The 13041-nt window shown below is 41.5% G+C and overlaps 1 protein-coding gene across 1 annotated transcript in view; it reads left to right on the top strand.

The window, feature by feature from the left end:
- DPYD (dihydropyrimidine dehydrogenase) overlaps window positions 1-13041 on the top strand; it is a 1350396-nt gene that overhangs the window by 112511 nt on the left and 1224844 nt on the right. The window contains exon 2 of the mRNA XM_044302252.1: window positions 5165-5275. Coding sequence (XP_044158187.1) covers window positions 5165-5275 — 111 coding nt within the window. The remainder of the gene's footprint in view (window positions 1-5164; window positions 5276-13041) is intronic.

Below are 13041 nucleotides of genomic sequence, written 5' to 3'. Positions count from 1 at the left end.
ATCTTAGGCTGGATTGTACCTACAGATGTTTGAAAACTGACAATCTATGGTGAGATACATGGAGAGATAGTTATTAAAAATGGGTTTGGGAATGAAACCTGCAGATATATACAGTTTTTACATGGACACATTTCTAAGGGCTTTGACTTGCAAAATATCAAGGCTATAGTTAAAGATTTGCTTTAAAACAAGACCAAAATAGTGGCAGTAGTCCAATGATAGTCTAAGAAATAGCCCAGAGAATGACCAAAACTTTTGAAACCACACTGACCCAAACAGTATTGGTTCAAAATTGTATTTTCCACTCTTGCTTACACAAACACTATTAGGGATCATCAGAGTGTATATGGATGTGTGTGGGTATGGGGTGAGGGGGTTATTAAGCAAATGTAATATTCAGTCAGATTTAACTTACTCAGATTCTTTTTGTCTAAAGCAACTCTTCAGCTCACAGTAAAAATGTCACTAATTCCGTAGATCCCTGCTCTCGAAGGCAAGGGAAAAGAAAGAGAAGAGACACAATGTTGACACCTTAAGTGCTGGGCCATCCAAGAACGGGAACGGTTGTTTCAGAATACCAATGCACAATGTGCGTAGGGTAGTATGAGAATCTAATGGCCATTTTACAAGACTGAAGCAGGGATTGGCAAGGGATACACTGCAGCAGCAACATTGAAAAGAAAGGCACCAAAAATGTCAACTATATGTTCTACATGTGGAGTGAAATTTTTAATATGAACAAGGTTGTCACTTTTACGTCCTCTGGCAAGTATTTTTACCTGGCTTTAGCTACCACTCCACAGATTTTGCTGGTGTTTTTCCTTTCTAGCCCCCTTCCCGTACCTGAGCAATCAGGGTTGTTAGTTTCAGCTTCCAATTTGCTATTGAGACCACATGATGTTAATTTAGTGGTCAACAGTAGTGTTGAGCAAACTTCTGTTTTAAGTTCGGCATCTAAAGTTCGGCTTCCGGTTAGCGGAGAATCCCGATATGGATTCTGAATACCGTTGTGGTCCGTGGTAGCGGAATCAATAATGGACGATTATTGATTCCGCTACCACGGACCACAACGGAATTCGGAATCCATATCGGGATTCTCCGCTAACCGGAAGCCGAACTTTAGACGCCGAACTTAAAACAGAAGTTCGCTCAACAGTAGTCAACAGTACTGAGTTACTAACAGGGAGTGACCCAAATGTCTCCGATACTGTCTAATGAGTACAAGCAAAATCAAAATGTACTGGTTCATACTGCAGTGATAATCAATGGTGGTGTCAACCCCTTTGGCAGTACCTGGACTCAGTAATATATTGGAAGGGAAGTCTAATGGCAATGATTGCTCAAGAATGACATGGGGCAAGTAAAAAAACACTGGCAGAATCTGTGGAGTGGTATCTACAGCCAGATAAAAAGATCTGCTGTTCTTGAAGGACATTATAGGTCCTCTTTAAAATGTAATCATTTGTATAAAATATGCAGAAGCAAAATATATCATAAAACTATTATTATGAAGCCTAATTCTATCAGGATAATTTGATGACTTCTTTAGCTTATGACTAATGGGGCAATCACATCTCAATAACAATGAGAAGTAGCAACTGCCAGAGCAATAAGAATTTTAGACCCATACCATGTTACCTTTTTTTTTATTTTATTTTTTATATTGCTACAAACTATTCTGTAACCTGTCAATGTCCATTAAAGGCTCTATAGAAAGAAGAAAAAAGTAAAATTACAGTAAAAGTTGAATTTTGGGAACTGACTCTTGCACAGGGTTATCATCTGTAATTTCAGGGACCTAGACAGGAATTTTTTGTTCTCCCCCCTTCCCTCTTCTGCATTCTCGCTACACATACTCAACTCCTCCTTGCATTTACTTACCTTCAGCATGCTGCCTGGTATATAGGAAAATAGAACACTACATACCTTTTACATCCAGTGATCTATCATCTTTCCTGATCTTCTCCATTCGGACCAGACTGACATGATGACTTGTTTCATCCATTTCTCGTCTCTACAGAGTTTGTTACACAGAAATTTTTGATTTCTAACCTTTCCATCATCCTTCCCACCTTTTCAACACAAACTCCTCATCCTGGTGCCCCAACAGTGTCATCAAGGTGCCACCCCTCTTCAATGCCCCCCTTCCCCCATATATTATACTGCAGAAAAATAGCACCCTCAGTAGTAATAAGACCCCTAGAGTACCCCTAAATGCCCTAATAATTATACCCCTATAGAGCCCCCTAGCAATAATACCAACAATAATGGCTTTACTAACAACAATGACCCCTATATTGACCCAAGTTTTAGTAATGTCCCTATAGCACCTTTAGCAACAATGCTTCCTATTGTTCCCCCCTGTAAAAATTATAGTTCCCCCACTAATAATATTTACACTGGGAGTATCAGAAGGTTATGTAGTCAGTCGGTGGCCCCTGCTTCAGGCTAGGGCCCAATAAAGACTGTGCCGGCTGCTGGGCCCCCTAAGCTTAGGATTCTCGTTGACTCTCTGTTGGTAGTACCACCTAAACTGCCCTGATTCTGGCCCTGCTCTGGAGTGATGTGTAGCTGTCATCTGTGATGTGTGATGTTGGCTAGTACTGACTCTTGTCTGAAATAAAATATTGAATTTATTTCTCCAATCCTGTCTCAGTTGGAAAGAGCAAGTTTACTTTTTCAAAGTTGTTTGAAACAGAGAAAATGATATATATTTGCCCAGCATGTTCTCCTCAGCGGATTTGTTGTAATGTATGAAATTACCTTCTAAAGTTCTTAGTTTACGCCAGTGATCATTGCAGAAAAAAAATGGACAGGATCTAAAAAGAAAACTAGTACTACAATAACTCTATTTTTATTTGCAGGCTGCGCATACAAAGTAACCAAATTATGTATACACATGTTAACATTTAATATTATTATAGTAGGCGCTGATTAGCGGTTTTTATGAATCAGAACATCCATGTACATTGGTAGAAAGTGCCAGATTATCAAAAAATCTTAATCATCAAATATAATTTATTATCAGAAAATTATTTAAATGACATTTACACAATTTTTGCTTTGGACACTGAAAGCTTTAGCAATCATCTCATTATCATCATCGGGCAGGTCTATGAAGGTATGGCAGTAGAGACATGGCCGCAGTCACCACTGCCATACTGTTAAAATAACACCTAGACATGCATACTGTAGCTGTTTGGAATAAGATCGCAAAAAATTGATTGGCAGTCAGTTCCTTGTTGTTAATGGCCACATGGTTCCTGCAAAACTGCATAGTCATGAACAGTAAATAAATTTTACCCATATCTACTCTATCATTCATAAAGATGTAACAGTCAGTAATTTTGAAACTGTTTTAACACCAAACATCTGCAGCTCACATAGCCATGTGGTTTTTGGCTTCATTACTGGTGCATATCACCATGTGCCGGCAGCCTGGTCTGGCTGTACCATTATGAAGCTAGAGGCAGATAAAACAGAATCACAATGCTAATAATACTGTAGTTTATGGAAAGTACACAGACAGGGGAGGATTGGCCATAGACCTTACAATGAAATGTCCCGGTGGGCCGATGCCCAAGAGGCCACTGGAGCCTTCCTCGTGGCCAGCCAGTAGAAGTTTTTGGGGATATATTTTGTGCTCTGTTGGGGTGGTACAATGTGCCACAATATGGTATTGTTGCCCCCACCTACTTGTGTTGGCCCTGCCTTCCATCTAGAAAACTGGGCCACTTTTAAGTTCCCAGTCCACCCATGAGCACAGGTCCTGCTCCCCATCCCAGTGGCTTCATCATCTGGCACGGAGCATGCTCGCAACATTTATGGACAACGGAAGTCCTTTATTGTTTTTTTTTGGCAAATGTTGGGTAAGAAAGAGAAAATTTGTTTTAAAAAAAGTGGGCCAATTCAGACAAATATCTGAAAATGGTTGGCTTCTCTGTCAGAAGACAGACAAGAAGGCACCTGCCACCAAAAATAAATAATTTGTGATAATTGAGCAAAGCGAGCTTGGGATGCTTCATCCAAAGTCACTTTGTTCAATACTTCGGAATAATACAGTACGTAGATCCGTCTCCATATAGTATTAGAATGTATGGCTCCAATAAGCCGAAGTAAGATATTTGCAAAGTCGGGTGTGACTCCATTGAATAATTTCGGTAGTTTATTTTTAAAGTGGAAAACCACTTTCAAACTTGAAACCCACTAGTACCTTGGAGAAGAAGCCGAGTTCGGTTTCAAGTTTTAAAGTGCTTTTCCCATACATTCTAATACGGTACGGAGACGAATCTCCATACAGTATTATTCCGAAATTTTGAACAAAGCGACTTTGGATGAAGCATCAAAGCTCGCTTCGCTCAACACTGTATATGAATTTTCAGGCCAATTGGAGCACTTTTGATTATGGTAGAATCGACTTCTGCCTCAATGGAATCAGTCTACCGATTCGGCCAAGTTGATCCCAAATAGAATTTTGATAAATTTGTTTATCTCTAAGAAATATACTTCCTTTAAAAGTATAATTGAAATATTTAATATGTTTAGTAAATAAATTTTACCCATATCTACTCTATCATTCAAGTACACCAAAGAGATTCAGCAGTGCTACCATGTCGTACCACAAGAATGCTCCACCTAATCTAACTAGGATTAGTAACAACTGTAAAGGCTGTTTCACATGAGAGGATCTTGCGCGTGTCATCCACAGCGTGAATGAGAGCCAAGCCCCACACCGGACAGCAGAGACACAGAGCATTAACATGATTGATATTGCTCCGTGCCTCCCGGTGACCTTTTTACTATAAAATCACTGCGACAACTTTACTTCACTGTAATTTTGTAGTAAAAAGATCACAGAGAGGCACGGAGCATTATCAATCATGTTAATGCTCTGTGTCTCTGCTGTCCGGTGTGGGCTTGGCTCTCATTCACAATGCGAATGACACGTGTGGGATCCGCTCGTGTGAAACAGCCCTAATAGTGCCAGAATATAGGGTGATTTCCCTTTACTCTAACTTTTTTTAAAACTTTGTTTCTTGGTTTTAGAATTCACTAACTGACGGTTCCAGTTTATCTACATTATCAGAATTCTACATTATGATTCTGTTTGCTCTGTTATAAGTAATAATGGACTGCATTTCTCTGTATTTCTCTCTGTTTATAGAATATTCTGATGCTTAACCCACGGACTGCTGCGCATGCATCCTTACGTTCTACAGTATCAAAACAGCAGGATAAGAAGCACTGGAAAAGAAATTCAGACAAAAGTTGTGCTGTAAGTATTATTTGAATTTTTTTGTATTTGTGCAGCCTACAATTAGAAATCCTGCTTTCTGATTTTATGGATGTTATACATAAGGTACCATTAGGCTAACTTTACGTGTATTGAAAATCCCATTTTTTTGTTTTTTATTCTTAAAATTTTCAAACTCACACTTAATTAAAGAGGTTATTCTGGCTACAAATATACGTATTATTTCATAAATTTCAGATCAGTGGGGGTCTGACACACAACAACTCCACTGATTGGCTGTTTCGGACAACCATGGCATCGGAAGCTAAAGTATACCATGTACAGAGTTAAAGCAGAAGACTATATCAACTTTATAGCTTCAGGTGTCAGCATCCTGCAGCTCAGCTCTCATCTGGTTTCTCATTTAGTTTTGGTCATTTTTAGGGATGAGCGGACTCGTGGAAGTTCGGGTTTCACAGGTTCGGGCAAACTTTGGGTCAAAGTTCAGGTTCGGGACCCGAACTTGACCCGAACTCTAACCCGAACCCCATTGAAGTCAATGGGGACCTAAACTTTTGTGCACTAAAATGGCTGTAAAATAGTCGTAGTAAGAGCTAGAAGGCTGCAAAAGGAAGCAAAATGGAGGTAAGAGCAGGACAGTTGCCCTGCAAACAAATGTGGACAGGGAAATTACTTAAAATAACATAGAATAGAAAAAAATACCAAATAATAATCTTGAACTAGGAGGCAGAGGTCAAAGTCGAGTAGGTGGTTGAGGAGGCGGTGGGTGTGGCAGTGTAGGCGAAAGCGGCGGTGGAGGAGAAGGGGGTAGGCAACACTGTTTTTTTTTTTTGTTTTTTTTATAAATTTGGGAAGACCCCAAAACATTTGGAAATAGAAAAGAGATTGCAAAGAGAAAGTGCCCTGGAGTATAACAATGGCTAGGTGTTGCTAGTATACTTGTCTACTCAGCACAAGGTATGGACAAGAGCTTGTTCACGTTGGCTGTAGACAGGCGGCTACGCTTGCCTGTGATTACCTCCCCTGCCATGCCAAACACACGTTCGGACAATACACTTGCTGCAGGGCAGGCCAGCACCTCCAAGGCGTAAAGGGCAAGCTCAGGCCATGTGCCGAATTTGGAGACTCAGAAGTTGAATGGGTCAGAGCCATCAGTCAGTACATGTAGGCATGTGCACACGTACTGTTCCACGATGTTGCTGAAATGCTGCCTCCTGCTAAGACGTTCCGTATCATCTGGTGGTTCTGGTTGTTGTGGCGTGCTTACAAAGCTTTTACACATGTTGGCCATGCTAACCCTTCCTTCTGAGGTGCTGGTGGTGCCCCAGCTGCGTTGGCTACTTCTTCCTTCTCCTACTCTGCCTTTGCCTTGTGCTTCCACTGAGCCCCCGCTGTCAGGTGTAAATGCCATCAGCACATGGCACATCTACCAGCTTGTGCTTGTACTTGCGCATCCTCCGATCATGCTCCAGTGACGGAATTAAGGACAGCATGTTGTCCTTGTAGCGGGGATCCAGCAGGGTGGCCACCCAGTAATCAGCACTGGTTAGAACATGGGCAACTCAACGGTCATTGCGCAGGCACTGCAGCATGTAGTCGCTCATGTGCGCCAGGCTGCCCAGAGGCTATGACAGGCTGTCCTCTGTGGGAGGTGTATCGTCTGTGTCATCTGTATCCCTCCAGCCATGATCTATTGATGTCCATAAGCTGCTTCGGGTACTACCCTGCTGTAAACATGGTTCCTCCTCCTCATTCTCCTCCTAATCTTGCAGAACTGTGCCCTGGCTAATAGGTTGTGTACCTGGCCTATGTTGGTGCAGGAACCCACCCTTTGAGCCACTTGTGAATGACTGGCCTGATAACCGTGAAAATAATCCCTCTTCCTCCTTCTCTTCCTCCTATGCCACATCCTCTACCTTCATCGCCTGAAGTGTTTTTTCAAGGAGACATAGAAGTGGGATAGTAACACTGAGGACTGCGTCACCAGCAATGGCCATGTTGGTGGAGTATTCAAAACAGCGCACACTTCCCGCATGGAGGCCAACTTGGTGGTGAAGTGGTGCTGGTGCAGTTAGGGAGATATAACATCCCTTCTTTCCAGTGTTTGGTGGATGGACAGCTGAACACTTCCATGAGACGTGTGGACATGCTGGGTGATAGTGGTTGTGTTGCTGCAATATCCTCTGTTTGCGGGTTGGCAGGTGCCACTGTCAATCCAGAGGAGGAGGAAGAGGCCTAGACCGCATCAGAACAGGGAGCAAGAGGAGCTGCAGTACTCCACTGCAGCTCGTGCTTTGCATTTAGATGCCTGGTCATGCAGGTTGTGCTCAGGTTTAGAACATTTATGCCTCGCTTCAGGCTCTGATTGCACAGTGTGCAAACCACTCGCATCTTGTCATCAGCACATTGTCTGAATAACTGCCACGCCAGGGAACTACTTGGAGCTGGCTTTGGTGTGCTCAGTCCCAGGGTGTGGTGGGCAGTAGTAGGCATACTGGCTAGGGGACGGCCACTCTGCTTTTGCACCCTGCTCCCTCTTTTGCTGTCTAGCTTGCACTGTGTAACCATCACCTCTTCCTCAGAACTGCACACGTAACTCGCATGACCTTGATTCCATGTGGGGTGTAGGATCTCATCATCCTCTACATCATCTTCCACCCACCCTTCACCTCTGCCCTCCTTGCCGGTCTGCACACGGCAGAAAGCCGCAGAAGTTGGCACCTGTGTTTCATCATCATCATCAGAGACGTGCTACGGTGGCCCTCTCATGTCCACATCCTGAAACAAAAGTGGTTGGGCATCAGTGCATCATCTTTCCACTTCTGGGGCAGGGCTAGGTGGATGGCCCATGGAAACCCTGCCATCAGAGTCATCAAAAAGCATAAGAGTTTGCTGCATGACTTGGGGCTCAGACTGCTTGGCTGATTTGCATGTAGGTGAGGTGAAAGACAGATGCCCATGGGCTGAAGGTGCAAACTCTGTGGTTTCAGCAGGGAACTGGATGGGAGACAATGTCATCCAATCTACTACCGCCTCTACTTGTTCTGGCCTCACCATTCATACACTTGTATTTGGGCCTACAAAAAGATGCTTAACGTCCTGTCACCTATGTGCACCCGAGGAAGGTGTTTCCTTTAGGAATGTAGCTGGCACAGATCAATCATGTTCTCCCCCTGCAACAGGAGCTCCACCAGCACCATAAGCACCACGACCAGGGCCATGTCCCTTATTTGATGCTCTCCTCATTCTTTAAGGTCAGCCATAAACTAACAGCAGATTAACTATATACATTTCCCTGTCATGTATGCAGTGCAGGTGTACCTAATACCAAAAATGGGTATATGTCACCCACTGAACTAACAGATGGACTAACTAAATTAATTTCTTTGTCACGTACGCAGTGTAGGTGTACCTCACACCAAAAATGGGAATATGTCACCCAACAATCTAACAGACCGATTAAGTATGTAAAATTCCCTGTCACATATGCAGTGCACGTGTATCTCACACCAAAAATGGGTATATGTCACCGGCCGAACTAAGAGTCAGATTAGCTATATCAATTTCCCTGTTACGTATGAATTGCTCGTGTATCTCACACCAAAAATGGGTATATGTCACGAGCCGAACTAACAGTCAGATTAACTATATAAATTTCTCTGTTAAATATAAAATGCACGTGTATCTCACACCAAAAAGGGTATATGTTACCCATCGAACTAACAGAAGGATTAACTATTACATTTTTGTGTCAGGGGTGCAAAAATGGTGTATTCCACTCACACAAAATCACTATTGTCACCCACAGAATTAACAGCCAGATTAATTATTATATTTCTGTGTCAGAGGTGCAAAACAGGTGTATTGCACCCACCAAAAAATCATTATAGTTCACCCACAAAACAAATAGCCAGATTACTAACACTCTCCCTTGCTTCCGCTGCCTGCTTCCTGTCCCTGCACTACTCAGAGCTGATGGGCGGTGCTAGCTTGTATAGAGGCTGGGTCACATGATGCACCGGCCAATCACAGCCATGCAATTAGTAGGCATGGCCGTGATGGCTTCTAAGAGCACACAGCTTAAAATCTTGTTGATTAGCTTCCCTGCAGCCTTTTAAACTCTTTATTAAATGCCCGAGTTCGAGTCCAAGTACTCGAACTTGCAAAGTTCGGTACAGACCCGAACTTTACAGTTTGGGTTCGCTCCACACTAGTCATTTTGATACATATTGTAACACGTATAGTCTTGGGTGTACAGGGCAACTATGGTGGAAATTTGTATTGGTACAGATGGTGACTATGATGGGCGTTTTCCATCTTCTGTTACATTTTATTCGATAATTTTTTGTAATTTGTATTGTGATCATTGAGTATTATGCAGACTGAATAAAACACCAGAGAATATTATAAACTGCTCTCCACAGCAGATATATACATTTTCAACAGTCTAGATTTACGCAATTAAAGCCCAGGCAATATATATTTCTCTGTTCGCTCACCCAAATTCAAACAAGTTTTCAATTGTAGTTATTAAAAAAAAAAATCCCATTTGCTATAGCATCCTTGTTATGGCACCCCTTGTGATCTTTTGCTTGCCTTTCAGCCTAATGTGCCCACGTCCAGAGAAAACAGGATGCAAATACTTATATATACTAGCAATTTAACCCTTTAAATATATATATATATATATATATATATATATATATAAATACGAAAAATGGCGGCACTGACTGCAAAGAAGGAAAAATAGGGTGCACGTTCCAGGGGAGTCGACCTCTTACCCCAATCAATGAATCCAGAAAAAGGACGGCACTCCGGTCTTGAAAAAGTAAAAGTGGTTTTTAATCAACCTTGCGGTACAACGTTTCGGCTCCAATACTGAGCCTTTCTCAAGCACATGCTTGAGAAAGGCTCAGTATTGGAGCCGAAACGTTGTACCGCAAGGTTGATTAAAAACCACTTTTACTTTTTCAAGACCGGAGTGCCGTCCTTTTTCTGGATTCATTTATATATATATATATAGATAGATATATATTTTATTTTATGTTAATTTTTTTATAGTCAAAGTTGAAATTGACTGCGACAATAAAACTATCTCTTTGTTCTATGTCAAATTTGGAAAGTGCTAGGTTTTCTTTAATGCTATTTGTGGGCATATTATCTCGGCCCAAGAGCTTCCCCTATGTAGTCCTAGAGTGCAAACTTTACCTAATGTCCTTGCCTTACATGTCAGCCACTGATAAATGACTACCCTTGTTATATGATGTCCTGAGTGGAAGCTGCTCCTACAGAATGGTCCTCTGCTCCGACTCATAGAGGGAAGTCCTTAGCTGGGACACTGCTCTATAAGGTCTCCATAGGCAATAATAGTGCTTATGTCCTGGGAATTGTCTTCACAAAGGAATCTGTTTAACCACTTCAGCCCCCCTAGCTTAAACCCCCTTAATGACCAGACCACTTTTTACAACTCTGCACTACACTACTTTCACGGTTTATTGCTTGGTCATACAACTTACCACCCAAATGAATTTTACCTCCTTTTCTTCTCACTAATAGAGCTTTCATTTGGTGGCATTTCATTGCTGCTGACATTTTAACTCTTTTTGATATTAATCAAAATTGACCGACATTTTTGTTATAAAATTTTTCAACTAAAACTCCATTTCTATTAAAAATTTTCACTAAATTTATTGTTTGACATATCTTTGATAAAAAAAATGCAATAAGTGTATATTTATTGGTTTGGGTAAAAGTTATAGCGTTTACAAACTATGGTGCAAAAAAATTAATTTACGCACTTTGACTTTCTGAGCACCTGTCATGTTTCCTGAGGTTCTACAATGCCCAGACAGTAGAAACACCCCACAAATGACCCCATTTAGGAAAGTAGACACCCTAAGGTATTCGCTGATGGGCATAGTGAGTTCATGGAATTTTTTTATTTTTTGTCACAAGTTAGCAGAATTATTATTTTTTTTTTTGCTTGCAAAGTCTAATATTCCACTAACTTGTGACAAAAAATAAAATTTTACATGAACTCGCCATGCCCCTCACGGAATACCTTGGGCTGTCTTCTTTCCAAAATAGAGTCACATGTGGGGTATTTATACTGCCCTGGCATTTTAGGGGCCCTAAAGCGTGAGAAGAAGTCTGGAATCCAAATGTCTAAAAATGCCCTCCTAAAGGGTACTCATTGTAATCTGGGCCCCTTTGCGCACCTAGGCTGCAAAAAAGTGTCACACATGTGGTATCGCCGTACTCAGGAGAAGTAGGGCAATGTGTTTTGGGGTGTATTTTTACATATACCCATACTGTGTGTGAGAAATATCTCTGTAAATGACAACTTTTTACATTTCTGTATGCAAAGTTGTCAATTTAATGAGATATTTCTCTCACCCAGCATGGGTATATGTAAAAATACACCCCAAAACACATTGCCCTACTTCTCCTGAGTACGGCGATACCACATGTGTGACACTTTTTTGCAGCCAAGATGCGCAAAGGGGCCCAAATTCCAATGAGTACCTTTAGGATTTCACAGAGCATTTTTATGCATTTGGATTCCGTGAGGGGTATGGTGAGTTCATGTAAGATTTTATTTTTTGTCACAAGTTAGTGGAATATGAGACTTTGTAAGAAAAAAAAAAATTCCGCTAACTTGTGACAAAAAAAAAAAATCTTCGATGAACTCGCCATGCCCCTCAAAAGTGATCTTTATAGCGCCGCAGCGATTTTACGTTGTGTTTTTGCAGTGATCAAAAAAAAATTCTGTCACTGCGGTGGGGCAGACTGAACGCAAGTGTGCGCACAAGATCAGGCCTGATAAAGCGAACACTGCGTTTTTTGTAGAGCCTATAGAACATGTCCTATTCTTGTCCGCAATTGCGGACAAGAAAAGGCATTTTCTATATAGTTCTGGCAATGTGCGGATCCGCAAAATGCGGAAAGCACATTGCCGGTGTCCGTGTTTTGTGGATCCGTGGATCCGCAAAACACATACGGACGTCTGAATGGAGCCTTACAGGGGGGTGATCAATGACAGGGGGTGATCGGGGAGTCTATATTGGGTGATCAGGGGTTAATAAGGGGTTAATAAGTGACAGGGGGGGTGTGGTGTAGTGTGGTGATTGGTGCTACTTACAGAGCTGCCTGTGTCCTCTGGTGGTCGATCCAAGCAAAAGGGACCACCAGAGAACCAGGTAGCAGGTATATTAGACTCTGTTAACAAAACAGCGTCTAATATACTTTTTTAGGGTTAAAAAAAATTGCATCTACAGCCTGCCAACGAATGATCGCTGCTGGCAGGCTGTAGATTAACTTGTGAGTCAATGAGGAATAACCCGGCCACCCGCAGGACGCATCCCTGCGTTAGGCGGTCGGGAGAAGGTTAAATGATAATATATTTTTACTTTGCTTAGCTTTTTTTTATTATTTCCTGGCTTTTAGTGGGTTAAGATATAGATATATATATATATATATATATATATGTATATACTAAAATCTAGCAGAAAATAGGTTTAGTTACTTAGCAACATGTTATTGTGAATTAGAACGAAGGTTGATTTGAAAAGTCCAGTGTTCAAGGACAACATAGAATAATGAAATGTATTCTCTTTTCAGCATGCTTGCCCTATAAAATGCGGATACAATGCAACGATGTCACATAGATTTTATATAAGTGAATTCCAATGTTGAATAACAGTAATTCAGTCATTGTTATCAAGTAGTGTCAGCAGTTCCATGGGGCATGTAACCCAATAATGACGAAAATAGCAATTAGAGATGAG

This window comes from Bufo gargarizans, chromosome 7 (assembly GCF_014858855.1).
Source record: "Bufo gargarizans isolate SCDJY-AF-19 chromosome 7, ASM1485885v1, whole genome shotgun sequence".
Taxonomy (NCBI): domain Eukaryota; kingdom Metazoa; phylum Chordata; class Amphibia; order Anura; family Bufonidae; genus Bufo; species Bufo gargarizans.
The sequence above is the reverse complement of the archived record's forward strand: the minus strand, read 5'-3'. Positions and strand labels throughout refer to the sequence as shown.